Source organism: Hesperophylax consimilis, chromosome 15, assembly GCF_061612785.1.
Source record: "Hesperophylax consimilis isolate HC1 chromosome 15, BYU_Hcon_1.0, whole genome shotgun sequence".
NCBI classification, from domain to species: Eukaryota; Metazoa; Arthropoda; class Insecta; order Trichoptera; family Limnephilidae; genus Hesperophylax; species Hesperophylax consimilis.
The window spans coordinates 23,040,994-23,056,107 of record NC_142850.1 but is presented as its reverse complement, the minus strand read 5'-3'; the positions used below and the strand labels follow the sequence as shown (position 1 = coordinate 23,056,107).

General features: G+C 38.7%; 2 protein-coding genes across 2 annotated transcripts in view; one reads left to right on the top strand and one right to left on the bottom strand.

The window, feature by feature from the left end:
• The window catches only part of Klp61F (Kinesin-like protein at 61F), a 32,117-nt gene that overhangs the window by 10,645 nt on the left and 6,358 nt on the right, over window positions 1-15,114 (bottom strand). The window contains exons 6-14 of the mRNA XM_089640055.1: window positions 14,703-14,956; window positions 8,201-8,430; window positions 7,481-7,784; window positions 6,419-6,717; window positions 5,593-5,760; window positions 4,155-4,418; window positions 3,162-3,293; window positions 2,455-2,677; window positions 237-352 (exon numbers count right to left, since the gene is read on the bottom strand). Coding sequence (XP_089496181.1) covers window positions 237-352; window positions 2,455-2,677; window positions 3,162-3,293; window positions 4,155-4,418; window positions 5,593-5,760; window positions 6,419-6,717; window positions 7,481-7,784; window positions 8,201-8,430; window positions 14,703-14,956 — 1,990 coding nt within the window. The remainder of the gene's footprint in view (window positions 1-236; window positions 353-2,454; window positions 2,678-3,161; window positions 3,294-4,154; window positions 4,419-5,592; window positions 5,761-6,418; window positions 6,718-7,480; window positions 7,785-8,200; window positions 8,431-14,702; window positions 14,957-15,114) is intronic.
• LOC149417507 (uncharacterized) lies at window positions 9,823-13,397 on the top strand. The gene is made up of 6 exons (XM_089640054.1): window positions 9,823-9,872; window positions 10,444-10,560; window positions 10,643-10,804; window positions 11,023-11,291; window positions 11,852-11,920; window positions 12,762-13,397. Exons 1-6 carry the CDS (start codon window positions 9,868-9,870, stop codon window positions 13,268-13,270), a joined length of 1,131 nt encoding a protein of 376 aa, XP_089496180.1. The 5' UTR covers window positions 9,823-9,867; the 3' UTR covers window positions 13,271-13,397.

Genomic DNA, 15,114 nt, shown 5'->3' with positions numbered 1-15,114 from the left:
TTAAATGCTAATACAAATCGTGGTGTTCACTCTTTCTAATACTGATTAAATCATACATCTCACCATCATGCAAATGCAATAGCTTGACTATTAGAGGTCCGTTTTAGGCTGGGAGAAATATCTCCCAAAAGGATTCTAGGTTCTAAGTGTATTTTTTTCCCCCTTTTCTTATATTTTCTGTTTTGTCACGGAACCCCTGAAAATGATGAAGGAATATCATTAAGATGGATGCTAACCTGTGGGGAATGTATGCCGTTGAGCACATTTCTGAATCTTCGGATAATGGTGTCGTGGGGGGAGGTGGCTGCCAGCTCACGGGGGTACAGGAAGTCGCGCCTGTTTGGAGTCTTGCCTGGGAATAACACAAAGGATTATTATGGTAATCAAGTGGTACAAAAAGCACTTACTTTCAAATTTGCATAAAAAATTCAATAAACGTTTTAATTAATAAATAGTTATTGTGATTTACAGTATATATTATGTAGTCTCTATAATCTGAACAATTAAAAACGAGCTGTTCGGTTTAATGAATTTTCTGATTACTGGAATATTTAAGAGTTGAAATTTCTAAATATTTGAGAGATTGACATTTTCCGGTGAACCTTTTAACGTAGAACTTTTACCTTTCAAATTGGATCAATTAATGTTATACATTCCTTTGCTAACTTGGTACAACTCTCTCCATTAAAGGCCAGGGGCTCAATTCTCCAATGGCGATCAAGAGTTATTCATTATGTCACAATGAACTTGGTAGAATATTTCATTTATACATATTTTTGATTTTTCCAAGATAATGGCAGCCCTGTGAATATTGTCTATGTGTCTGATGTTTTTGGCGTTTCTATGGTGATAGTTAGATACCGTGTCATTTTTGTACTCACCTTAGTTTGGACACCTAGAGCTGAAGAACGGTATGGGGGTGTTATGAATAAAGACACAATGACTACCAGCCGACGTACATATAGCGTTGTTAAGCCTAAAATTCTTGAGGAAGTCTTCATCTGTTAAATTAGCGAAAGAATCGTGCCTCTAGGGGAACATTCCCGTTGATGTCAAAGCAGCTGCTTTAGATGGCTCTACATTATGTACTGAAGCCAACATCACCGGTAAATCAACTATTATATGGGACCTTAAAATAATGTTGTAAATATATATGATACTCGTCCTTCCAGAGCGAGCGGGAAACTATAGACAGAATTTTGACAGTAGTCGAAGACAATTCGGTGTTGACTGGTTGGACCCACTCATTGTTCTAGTGGAATGATTATTGACATTTGGGGTCTAAGTATGTACCTTCGACGAGACTCGAGAATATGAAAGTAGACCAAAGTATGTTTCAACGGTGATTGCGAGCGGCCTGAATAGGAGAATTAGTCCCCAGTATATCAGTTGTTTGATTGGAATGTCACGCTTAGCGTATCTCAGCACATAAATCAGTACATTTAAATTTGTAATATAGGTCATAATTTTCATTGTTTCAGAGTAAAAGATATTCTCCCCGGTGTAAGACCATCATTCAGAATTGAAACGTTGCTTTAAATGGCTTTAGTAGTGTTTGGTAACCAGATCTGAATAGCCAGGTACTTCCCCACCTACTCTTTCCCACTACGTTCAGCCACACAACATACCCCAATTGGGGATGCCATAGTCTCACTGGCTCAAGATGGTTGGGAGCAGTTGGGACTTTTGTGCGGTATTCACGTAAATTTTGTTTTCTTTTAAAGCATAGATGTCACTAATATTACACGTCTTGTCTATGATTTTAAAAGGGGAATTTTTTTGCAAAAACAAATGTACAGTCATCGCAATGTTTTAAAATATCAACGATCGCAGTTTATCGAGTAACTGTTATCATTGTTTTTTCTTCTGTGTCTTGTACTAACTGTTATCTTTGTTTTGTCTTCTGTGTCTTGTACTAACTGTTATCTTTGTTTTTTCTTCTGTGTGTACAGTCATCGCGATGTTTTAAAATATCAACGATCGCAGTTTATCGAGTAACTGTTATCTTTGTTTTTTCTTCTGTGTCTTGTACTAACTGTTATCTTTGTTTTTTCTTCTGTGTCTTGTACTAACTGTTATCTTTGTTTTTTCTTCTGTGTCTTGTACTAACTGTTATCTTTGTTTTTTCTTCTGTGTCTTGTACTGTTTTATGTTTCGTTTAGATTTATTAGTATTATCTTCCTCTTCAACAATACATTACATTGATGGTTATAACCTTCAAAATAAGTTAAAAAGAAAAGTTGATCCTGATAAAGATATCAATTATTATTTCTCGTCATGCGCAGAAAGGACGTGATTTATTAGCAGTTGGCTAACGCTCGTTGGTGACTTCATCATCATTCCGGGCGACGCTATGGAACAATGCTTTGTTTTCAGTTGTACTAAAGTACATGTTTGTGAAACGTCTATAACTTACGTGAGATGATCCTCTAAAAAATATATGAATCAACTTACCAGTGGGTGAATACAGTCTAAAATCTTCCTTCAAGAACTGGGATTCAATTTTTTCATTTGTGTTTAGATTTAATTCCATTGTCTCCCGGAACGTTTCCTGGCTGTGTTGCAGGTTCTCGAAAGCCACTCTGTTGGTCTCCGACTGCTGCGTTAGAGCAGCGATGGTGGTGTCCACAGGAGTCAGGGTATTGGGGGCTTCAGATTGGCACTTCTTGAGGAACTCCTGGAAATATGCAATCATTTATTAAGATGGTCTTGATAAATGCTTAATACAGTGTTTCTATGGCGTTTTTGCCACGAAACATCAATAGCCTTTGAGTCAGGTGGTGCCATATGTGTCACCAAATGACTTTGCATCTTTTCAATTTCTTCTTTTTAGTTACATTATATGTCTGTTTGTAATATTAACATCTGAAAGAGTCTTTCCAAAAACAGAATTTCGTTTTATGATACATTCAAAAACAGCAAATCTATTTGAAATTGAACGTCAAATGTCTATTTTATAGGAGACAAAAAACTGACAATGGTGAAACTGTTTTAGTTTTAGGACAATTCCTGAACACTGAAAAAAAAAACTAATACCATCATTTTTGTGTCGAGGTTGAGCGGCATTTCGGGATGACCTAGCATTGAAACAGTTATCTATCCACGATAAATAAACATGTTAATGAAGCTATTGCGGTGAAATTCTATTGAACTTTACTCACAGCATGGCAGTCATGTTGGTTGGTGATAGCATCCTTCTGTCTCTCTTGTATGTCCTGCCTAATTTCCTCAGTTTGGGTCACATTGCTATCCCAGGCCTCTTGAAAGTAGTCTGATAACTTGGATACCGATTCCTGCAACAGAAATAAAATGATCAATACAACCACCTAAGTATAATAACTTATGAACGCCAAACTGACAAGTCCAATATGGAAAAGCCCATGGTCACTGGCAAAGTGTTTCGAAGGAGAAACAGATGAAAATCACAGGTGCGTTGATTGATTATCGATGAGTATCAGACGTCCAGAACGTGGGTGTCTGCGGTTCTCCAAGCAGGACAGGATCGTAAAATTGATAAATTTGGCCTAACATGAAATCTGAGAATCATTTCGACGAGCTGGAGACAAACCATGTGACCACATTTTTGGCACCAGGAGGCTTCGAGAGTGCTTTAATTAAACTATGACATCAGTTGTACATTGACTACTGATGAGAGAACATTGAAATAACCAGACCATACACATAAAAGTAAAGTAAGGTTTGCAGCGCTGTCCATTTTGGGACTTTCTGTGCAGGATCAATTTTAAACGAATCGCCTGGCGTAGCAACACTAAAATTAAGCGCGGTGAGTAAATTATAACACATTTGTAAAAGTGTCTAACTAAATAGTGTAAAAAAATATTTAATTTTGGAAACAAGCTCGAACATTTGTTTTTCCCGTTTTGGGATATGTAGTTAAGTTTTTTACGCAGCCAATTTGCGTGAAAAGGACTAGTAATTCATAAGCAGATCTTATTTTCGAGAACCGAGTGGTGATATTACAATGCAAGTTGCCTGTATACTATCTGATTTATTTGAAGTGGGACGTACTCTGCGCAAGATGGTTTGTTCCCCTTTCCCTGAGTGGCTTGTCTATTAATTTGATTGTTCACTGGAGCAATCGGAGTGTGGTAACCAGCAATGAGGTTACAATTTATATAATAATCTTTACTGACCTTGATCTCTTTCTCAATCTTTGCATGGGTGTGCATTCTGTTGATGTGGTCTTCGTGCATGGTGTGGATGTCCGAAATGAAGCCTTTATTGGATTCCTCGAGGAGCCCCACGGCCCGGCCCACTCCCTCCGCAGCCCCCGCCAGCCGAGCACTCCCTTCGCTCAGCGCGCCCCCGAGTGACTCCGTGTCCCGCTCCATGCAGACCACACGAGCCTCTTCCTCCGTGGAATCTTCCTCTAGTTGTTGCGCTTGTCTCTTCAGTTCCTGAAATAATAACATTGTTATTATAATAATATATAAGGGGCCTCACTAAAAATTTACACAACAGATAAACAAGCATTAATGTTGGGTGAATGGTTGTTCATCAGTTGCGTAAAATTTTAACACATTTATTAGTAAGAGTGCAGATGATTAAAGGTCAGCACTTCTAGTCTGCTAATGTAAGAAATACTACAAATGATTTATCCGTACATTCTATGCGGATACTTAGGAAAATGTATAAGGCTTCCAGTGAAATGAAAAAGCTTTTAGACTATAAGCTTCATATGAAATTCATACTGGAATTTTGGGTAAACTTTTGAAAATGTCTTCACTGGTTTTCAAACTGCACGTATCACAGACATTTTGGTATGTTTTTTTACAGAATTTAAAAAATTACAGTTTAGGGATTTTTGTCAATGGAAACTTTAACTAAACATTTTCCTAACTACAATTATAGAATTAATAGTTATTCATGTAGTAATGCTTGAGTTAGCAGACTATAAGGTGATATTTAGGGCCATTTTTAAGTGCTGAACCTTAAGATAAAAATACGGTTTATTTTATGAGAAGTTTTATTTTAGACTTCTAGGTAGTCAATATCAGATGAATATCAGGTGACGCGCCAGGCGACCAACACATGACAGGTGGCGTTTATGGTACCGACATGAAGGCATACATAACAATTATGCATGAGAATGTTCTTCTTTTAGTATGGTGATTGATCTAATATAAGTGATAGATCCTGGATCCAGAATGTTGCAGTGAGCCTATTCATGGCCAGGAGATTGTAAAAATCTTCTGCCTTCATGGGGTGGCATTTTTTACTAACAATGAAGATTGCATGAGATTAATGTAATGATATTTATATGATGATGGCATATTTTTTCATTATTTTTTATGTGACAAGAGCACCCCTGTCTATAAAGCGTAAAGACAGCGGAACTACATCGCCACCCGATTGGGCATCGTTGTTGGGCAGGTTAAGGTAGGAGCTGTAGGAAGAGATTTATTAATGCTGGTCGTGAAGAGGCCCAGATTATATGAAGGAAGAAAAACAGAAAATTTAGAAATCAGCAGTGAAATCAGGGACTACAAATCCCTGTTCAAACAAGTCAATAAACCCGAAATATAATTTTTCTGCAATTTGAAAGGTAAAATGTTACAATTGATGACTTACCTCTGCTAGCACCCTCCGTGTTAGCGCTGCCCTACGCCTCTCACTGATGACCGTCTCCTGCTGTTGCCGGTACTGGCGCTCCACACTCTGAAGGTGTTCGGTGGTCTGGGACCACCACTCGCCCTGCACGTGGCGCAGGTTCACCAGCTTCGCCACAAATGCGTCTTTCTGTAATGGCGGGATATTCGAAAGATTGATGCACACTTATCTTATAAAGAATTATTTTTATATTAGCTTCAAATTAGACAAATGTCAACCATGGACAAATGTCAACCATGGACAAATGTCAACCATGGACAAATTTCAACCATGGACAAATGTCAACCATGGACAAATGTCTGGTGTGTTTCCCGACAGGGCACTTGTGCCGAATGGATTAATGATGCTAATTTTTCAGAGCATTCTCCATTGAAATACTAAAGATTACAGTCCTTTTAAGATAGTGGGATCAATCAATAAGACCGTGCCCTTTTCTGCAGTCTAAGGTTTTTTAAGTGTTTGAGGGCTCCAAACCAGAGGTGGCTGCTTAATTCAACAGTGGGAAGCACTACAGTGTTTCGTTGTGTTGTGAATACCGCACAAGAGTTCCAAGTGTTCCCAACTGTCTGGAACCAGTGAGACTATGGCGTCAGTAGGTAAGGAGAAGCGGGAAAGGAAGTGGGGAAGTACCTGGTTATTCAGATCTGGTCGCCAAACACGGCTAAAGCCATTTCAAGTTCCGTTTCAATTCTGAATGGTGGTCTTACACCAGGGTGATACTGAGAGTATCTTCCACTCTGAGTTTATATCAAATAACAAAATTCTGTAAGTTTATGAATTAATTTACCCATTGGTGCACAAACAGCGCCATCTGCTGCAATGCCTCCCTGTCCTTGATACTTCTCTCCTCTAACTGGATCAAAGTTTCCAACAGCCCTTGCATCTTCTGGTTACCGGAATCCCGGGCATCTCGGGCGCTCGCCTGCAGTCGGGATAGGCTGTCCCCGGTGTGGGACGCCAGGGCCGACTGGCACGAGTCTCGGGTCACCTCGGAGGTGGTCAGCATCTGGTCAATATCCCGGTACAGAGCAGAGAGGAGGATCTTGTTGGTGTTCTGCTGGACTATATGCTCACTGTGTTGGGCATCTGAAATTTAAAAAAAAAACACAAAATTAAGATCAGAATTACAAATGTATTTAATTTCTGGCTTTATTAAAACATGCCTATGAAGTTGAATACTGGAAACGCGGCAATCATTATCTGTTTATCAGTGTTTGTTATGGCATCTTTAAAGATGTGTACCTTTACAAGGTCATTAACAGGTAAATCAAATTTTCTCATATAAATAGCAGCCAGAACCAAGCAACAGCAGTCGAATTTAGTCGAGGTAATGTTTTCTTTATGTGACATCTCAAAATAACGCCCTGTATCCCCGGTGTACAATACAGAGGAACTATAAAGCCACTCAGCTGGGCCGTGATGCGAGGAGTGTCAACGGAGGGGCTGTAAGAAGGGGTTTGTTAATGCGAGCCTTGAAAAGGATCCTGGTGGTCGTCTTTTAAAAATAGCATAGGTACTATTTTGTCTAGATTAGGTTAGGTTTAAGACCGTCTTTCCACTGGGTTGGTACAGGTACTAAGTCAACAAAAACCGGAAACACTGCGCGGAAAAGTCCTACAATGGTTGCGCTGCAGAACATACTGAACTTTTCCACACAATGTCTTTGGTTTTTGACAATAAAGTACAGATACTGACCCAGTGGGACGGCGGGCTAATTCGATGAGTATCCTTAGATATTTTGGACACGTTGCTAGAGAAACTCATGGTCATTGGTATTTGGTAGGAGAAGCAGACGAAGATCACCGGTGCGTCACAGGCATCTAGAACAATAAACTAAATAAAAACTCACCTATGACATTTTGCAAAGTCTGAAGATCGTGTATCTGCGAGTCTGTCACTTCATTTAGATAGGTCTTCATCTGTTCCCGGTGACCGGAGGACTTCTCCCCAAAGCCCTGCACCTTCTCCAGATTGGCCCCCTCCAACTTCCTCTTCTTGTCCACCGTATCGTGGAGGCGGGACACATCGGTGGTGCTGGCCACCGCCACCGTCAGGAGTGTTTTGGCCTGCGAGGAGAGCTTGGTCTCTGTCTCCACGTGCTTGGTGACCAGATGCTTCTGTTCACTGACTTCGCGGTGGGTTTGGATTAGTTCCTGGTAAGCACAATAGATACATTATGGATTGCAAAGCGAATAAAAATTCATAAGCATTCATTGCATGTACTTGCTAAATATAGATAAACCCATTCTGGCTCCAGTGTGTAAGTGGTCCAATTTAGAACCAGAGCAAAATCATCACAACAAAACTTTAAACCGGAGGTATGAACGAGTCATATACAATAGAAACAAGGGGAGATATGCCACGGAAGCATGTCGTCTATAGCCAAGTTACTAGCTAACTGCATAAACTGTCTAAGCGGCAAAGCCAATGAAAGTAATGCATTTGATGTGAACGTAGAAGTTGAAGAAGGGAGGGTTGACTGACCGTGGCTGAGCTGGTCACTGAGTGTCACACCGAGCACATCAATGGAAGGCAAAGGTCTTCAAGGATCCTGTGATTTAGTTCTCACCTTTTTAGTATCCTTCAAGACATTCTTGGTGTTGACCAGCACGGTGTTGGTCTTGGCCAGCTGTTCCTCCCGCTTCTTCAGGTTGTCCGCCATCTCGGTGAAGAGACCCTCGATGCGCTCCTTCTCCTCCTTGACGGCGCGGATATACAGGATCTGCTCCTGCAGCTCCTTGCTCTGCTCTTCCATCTTCATGTTCATGTCGGAGTATGAGTCCATCGAGATGTAGACACCTGAAGATAGTTGGACAGGTATTAGCTAACTAACTAATGTGAAAATTAGCAATTAATTAGCAATAAATTATCCCTAGTAATAATTAAACCATTACAAATGTGGCTTAAAGGGTGGAAGGTACTCTCAGTGCCAACCTGGTGAAGACCACCATTCAGAATTAAAACTTAGAAGTAGGTCCAGTGAAACCCGAATTTAACGTCCCCAGATTTAACGTTTTCTCGCCAATTACGCGTAATTATTTCAGTCCCAATATATTTTAGTACATTTGATACTCGCTTTTTACGTTTTTTTTCCCGCAATTTACGTCGAAAATATTCAAAAAATGTTAGTTTCGCGGGCTTGACACGGCCGTGCCGTAATTGGTCGGCTTGCGGCGCGCAACGCGGTGATTGGCCGACATATTTCAATTTTAGCCGGCCGTGCCGTGATTGGTCGGGGTACGGTGCATAACGCAGTGATTGGCCGACATTTTTGAATTTTAGCCATGTGTAAAATACTGTAGCATCATTTGTTCGGTTTATTTACGCATCTGTCATTCGGTTTTCAACTCGATTTGTGACGCTTCTTTCTGACATTATTCGCGATCATCACATAGTTTTTACGTTTCTTGTTTTGTTTTCGTTAAGTTTATTACAATCTAAAGTGTATTACGTATATTATTATTATGTCTCAACAAAGAAAAACGTTGTGGAACTTGGTGGAAGTGGACGACATCGTGGACAGTCATGTAGCACCAGAAAACTCGTCCAGTGAAGAAGAGCCATCCGATGAAGAAGAGAATGTGATCCCAACAAAAGAAGAAGCGATGAAGTACATCGAGGGTCTTAAAACCTATTTTTCAAGCATTGGCGGTGTTCGAGAAGAAACTTTTAAATGTCTATACAGGATCGAAAAAGAATAAGAACAGAAAAAAAAATGCAACCAACCAATCTACGTGATTTTTTTAATAAAAAATAAAATTTAAAATGTGTTTTTCTTCAATACCCCCCATGATATACATGATTTTTTTTTAATAAAAAGTTCTTTTCTTCAGTATCCCTAATATATATATATACACACAATTTTTGTAATGAAAAATAAAATTCAATACCCCCCATTTACATTTTCCCTCCGTTTAGGTTTTTTTTTCAGTCCCTTAACCACTGGAACGATTTCGGTCGAAAAATCGACCACTTTTATTTTTCTGCGATTGATATCGGTCCAAAAATGGACCGATTTTTCTACCATTCGTAAAATATTTATTGTAATTATTTAAAACGTTTCCATGGCCAGCTACTTGTTTTATCGAATAGCTGATAATATATTCTCTTTGTCTATGAACTTATCCGTTGTCTTTGAAGTGTTATTTAACGAGTTTTCGCGGTTTTTTTATGGCGTCCTGTCAAAAACAAAATTATAAATTTTCAACATTCACGAAATTTTGGACTCTTCCTAAAATGCCGTAAGTAATTAATTTATTGGGTTTTTAACGCATAATTATATATCTGTGTAATCATGATTGACTTATCTATCTTTGAAATGCGTTTTTAATTCGTTTGTTTGTATTATATTGTTTTGGTTGAAGTTTTTGTGTAAGATTACGTCAACTGAAGACGTCATCTGTTTTTGATTTACAATAATGTCTTAAATACTGCACTCGCGCATTTGAAATATAGATATTCCATCACAGTGATTCAAAACAAAGAGATATATATAAGTTTTATTTGAATTGGTTCATTATTAATACAGATATTTGCTAACCAATTATTTTAAGTCATATGTCAAAAAGTTGACTCTTTTTCACATGTAAAATGGTGTAAAGCCTTCGTCACACAATAAAAATTTAGTAATTTAGTTGTATAATTAATTAATTTGTTTACTTTTACCAAATTTGTGCAGAAACAGCTGTCGTCCAGGGAAAGGGATCACTCCACAACCCAATAATTATTTTCAAATTTTATATTAGTGCAATATTTAACAAAATTTAAACATTTAAGTACTTACATTAAGTGTTTTCAATTTAAAATTTATAGAGCGGTGCTGACTGCAAGAGGAGGCAGAGGAAAAGGGAGACGTGGGGTACGAGCTGGTGCCGGACTACCTGCACGTGGACGTCAACGCAGAGCTGCAATTGCAGCCTCGTCTGGAGTGTTAGTATTTTTTAATGTTTTTTTATGAAAGTACTTTGCTGTGGCCGTTGAACTCATCATATATTTGTATTTATTTAAACAGCGACCCTGCTTTGCTACTGGTGCGAGAGGATCGCGTCAAGGCCCTAAAGGCTGTTAGGGCCCTGCCTGCTTCCATCCGGCTAGAGCTGGAAAGCCGAAAATTCAAGAAGCAGGCGGCGCGCATTTTGCTCCCTACCGCACCTCCAAGAAAAACTAAACAAAAGTAAGTAATCGTATTTAGATGCTTGGTACAATATTATTGTTTTTTCCTGACAGCGTTCCACTCTTACAGTGAGAGTTGGTAAGTTCAGCGCTCTGTGCATTTGGCACATTCAGTGCATATTTTACAGAGTTCTTATTTTATTGTTTATTTACATACTGTACTTACTGTTTCACACGTGAATGAGAACAATTTTCTATGATTTATGTAAATGTTTTCAGAATTCCATCTCCGGAGAGAACAACGTGTCCCTTTTCACAAGGGACGCCTTCACCGTTGCCACGACCCGTACCACCACCGTGGATGTCCACTCCCGCACAGACCCAATCAACGGCTCCCAATGCACCAATTATGCCTATCCGTGCAGCATCTCCCGAGCCGTTACCTGGGACATCGCGGAGTGGGGAACTCTTCTCTCCGGAAGCCGGCTATCACAGCGAGCTGTGGGTGGACGTACCATTCTACGAAGAATTGTCGGCGTTTGGGAACGGTGAGTTTATTTTTTGAAATGTCATACCAGGGGCTCAATATAAAATCAATTATCTATATTTTATATTGATATCCCTAGCACAGTTTCACTGTTGGTATATTGGCAGGAAATAAGCATAGTACTTAAAAATTCCACATAACAAACATACAAAATGTATTGTTGTTATGTCGTGGATGCATCATTACACATCTTTTTTCTGTAACGGGTATTGCAGAGTGAGAAATAAGACATGCCGAACTTCTTTGCGAGGATTACATTTGATTCACCGGCTTCTAAACGGTGTAATACAGCATTTTTTTCTTAAATTGAAAAAACACTTTCGCTTCACGGGACTCATTGTGTTGCGAGGCTGTATTGGTAGGTGGGTTTTGTAACCGGACAAATTATCATTAAAATAGGTCGCTTTACGTAGTTGGTCACTTTAAACGGATACGTTTTCCTACTAAAAGCTATGAAACCTTACTAGAGTTTACATTATCGTCACTTAAAACAGTAGACCGTTAAATGCAAAGTCATTATATCCAAATTCTACTGTAAATTTGTGTTTTCTTTTATTTCAGAGTCAGACATGGGCAGAAAAAGTAACGTGGACGAGGCAGCTGTACTAGAAGAGTCTGTACTTGGAAACCGTGAGTTATAAAACTAACTAACTTACCTTCACGCCATTTCGGTAGGCAGAGAGGATGAACCACCATGCAACTCGATCTTGGCACACACACTCTTTTCTTCATTCCATACCTACCTGACTGTGCTATTCTGACTCCTGACATTGCCCGCCTCAAGTATTTGATTAACTTTTTATATTTTTTTTTATATGAATACCTCACAAGAGCCTCAGCTGGAGCCAGTGAGACTATGGCATCCCCAATTGGGGGATGTTGTGAGGCTGAAAGTAAGTGGGGAAGGGAAAGAGGAAGATGGGGAAGTACCTGGCTATTCAGATCTAGTCACTAAACACGGCTAAAGCCATTTGGAGCAACGTTTCAATTCTGAATGGTGGTCTTACACCAGGGCGATACTGGTAGTATCTTCCACTCTGGAACGTGCCGCAAATATACTATATATTATTTTAATTATTATTTTAATTAATTAATTGTGAAATAACACAAATCAATCAAATAAAATTTATTTGCGCACGCCGGGTTCGAACCGGCGACCTTCGGAATGGCAGTCCAATGCGTTACCACTGGACTATGCCGGCCGTCAAAAGCCATTTCAAGCAACGTTTCAATTCTGAATGGGGTCTTACACCAGGGCGATACTATGGGTATCTTCCACTCTGGAACGTGCCGCAAATATAATATATATTATTTTAAATGAATTTTGTGTGAAAATAACACTAATTATTCAAATATAATTTATTTGATTTGATCCCGCGACCATCGTATTGCGAGTCATAAGCCGTACCAGAGGCAGTGGGTTATCGTAATATAGACACATTAAATTAATTTGGGTTTTCTGTTGTTTCAGAAATGGACAGATCGAGCGACGAGGATGACGAAGCGAGTGACGTCGACCACGAAGAGAGCGATGAGGATACCTTCTGCATGCCGCCAATACCTTATCATAATATTATCAACGTTTCACCTAACTCCGCTATGGCCATAGACTTTAGTAGACAATACCAGGTAGATAGTGAGGCAATGCGTTTGATTCTGCCGCCTGAAGGTTACTCTTTCGATTGGTCTAATGATATCTTACGTTTTACTGGGATAAGGGAGACTTTCACAGGCACGCCGGGACCAACTTTCAATACCGACGAAATGGGCAAACCTGTGGATGCCTTTCTTAAAATCTTTGATGCAGATTTCGTTGAACTGATCGCGAGAGAGACCAACAGGTATGCAGATCAATGGATTGCGAAAAAACAATTTAAGCGTCATGCGCGTACCAATAAATGGGCTCCCACGAATAAAGAGGAAATGTATGTATTCTTGGCAATTTTAATGTATCAAGGTATTAGTCTTTTCCAGATCTAGTCACTAAACATAACTAAGCCAATTCAAGCAATGTTCAATTCTGAATGGTGGTCCCTCACCAGAGCGATACTCAGAATCTCACTCTATAGCGAGGCACAATGATATTATTATGTATTGATTTTCTTAAATTATGAATAAACCAATAAACTGAATACATTTTTATTATGACAAAGTGTGTAAACAATGTTTAAATCAAAATACTGCTCTTTCATTGTAACCATACAACTGTAATATTGATTTAAAAGGATATTAGGGCTTAATAAATAAATCAATTATTGGTTCCATCAATTATTTTCCCCTCATCCATTTTTTTTCGATACCTTTGCGTTTAGATATAAAATTATCACTATGATTTTATTTGCCATTCTACGGTCATACAAAGGTTTGATATATATATACAAATTTATCATCATTTTACATATTCCGATATACCCTATGTAGATTGACCTTAAGGTAGCTGTCAGTAGTGATTTTTCGTCAAATATTGGTGAATTTCATCAACTTTCAAAGTATCCCCCTGAAATATTGGCAATGTTTATATCTATGATGTATATCTCATTTTAAGCCTTATTTCCTCGTTTTGCACGTTATATAAAAACATGGTTACAAATCTCCAGTTCTAATTTACAATTATTTAAAAAGTAGCACCATGATTTTGACATCGTGAAATAGGCTCTCTGTATAATTCATCAAATGAATAAAATAAAGCCAACACGGCGACTATGCTTATTAATAATTGTAGACAGTTAATGTATCTTCCTAACGTAATACCAGTTTTTGTGGTAAATTTATTATATAGTATAATACAGTGATTTCAATTTTGACACGTCACGCACTCAAATTTAAAAAAATTATTTTCTAACCAAACTTTTGAAGAGAGCATAACGTACAAAAAATTATTTTCCCATTATATTCTTGCATCTGTGGTTATCAAACAGGCCATAGAGAACATAAAAACGTAGAAAATATTCTATAAAGATATTTAAAACTGCCACTGGCGGCAATTTCAAATCACAAAAACGCTAATTTCGCGCATTCATAAAGTTTAAGATTTTTTAATAATTTATCTATCAATTCTAAAAATATAGAATAATTATAAAAATATAGGTGAATTCATTGGCTGTATAGCACTACAATCAGTTTTATGTCTCCGTATTAAAATTCGGAGGTTTGATTTTTTTAATGTTGGCGGAAAATATTCAAATTCGTCGCCAAAAAACCGCGAGCAATCGGAGAAAAAAGTTTTTTGACGCGCGATCGTTCGAGTGGTTAAAAAACGTAAAATAGGGGTTTTACTGTATTTCCAAACTTTCCCCTCCCACTACCCTCAAAAAAAAACCCTAGAGATGCCGTAGTCCTTGTGTGGTATTCATACAAAAATGTTATGGTATTAGGATTTATGGCATAAAAAATATGTAGAATAAACAGTTACCATTCTTCTCCCTGGAAGCCAGCAGGTCCCTCTTGAGCCTGTCAATTTCCTCGCTGTACTCCTTCAGTACAGCGTGTTTGGTAATCCGCTGGTTCACCTCGGGCTTGTTCTGGATGCAGCGCGCTCGATTGGCGTACTCCAGTGTGGACAGAGTCTCCTCCACGTCTCGGTGGCCGGGCGAGATGGTGGCGATGATGGAGGTCTTGGTGCGCCCGCCCAGCGACTCCTGGAGAAGCCGGGTTAGTTTGGATTCCCTAGAAGAGGTGATTAAAGTACATTGTAAATCAAAATGGAACCTTTTTACTAAGCATAATAAAATCAATTTGATACAAAAAAAAATATATATTTTGTGAGGTGATGTTTGACTTGTTAACTGAACAGAAAAATGACACAACTCAATTAAAAAAAAATT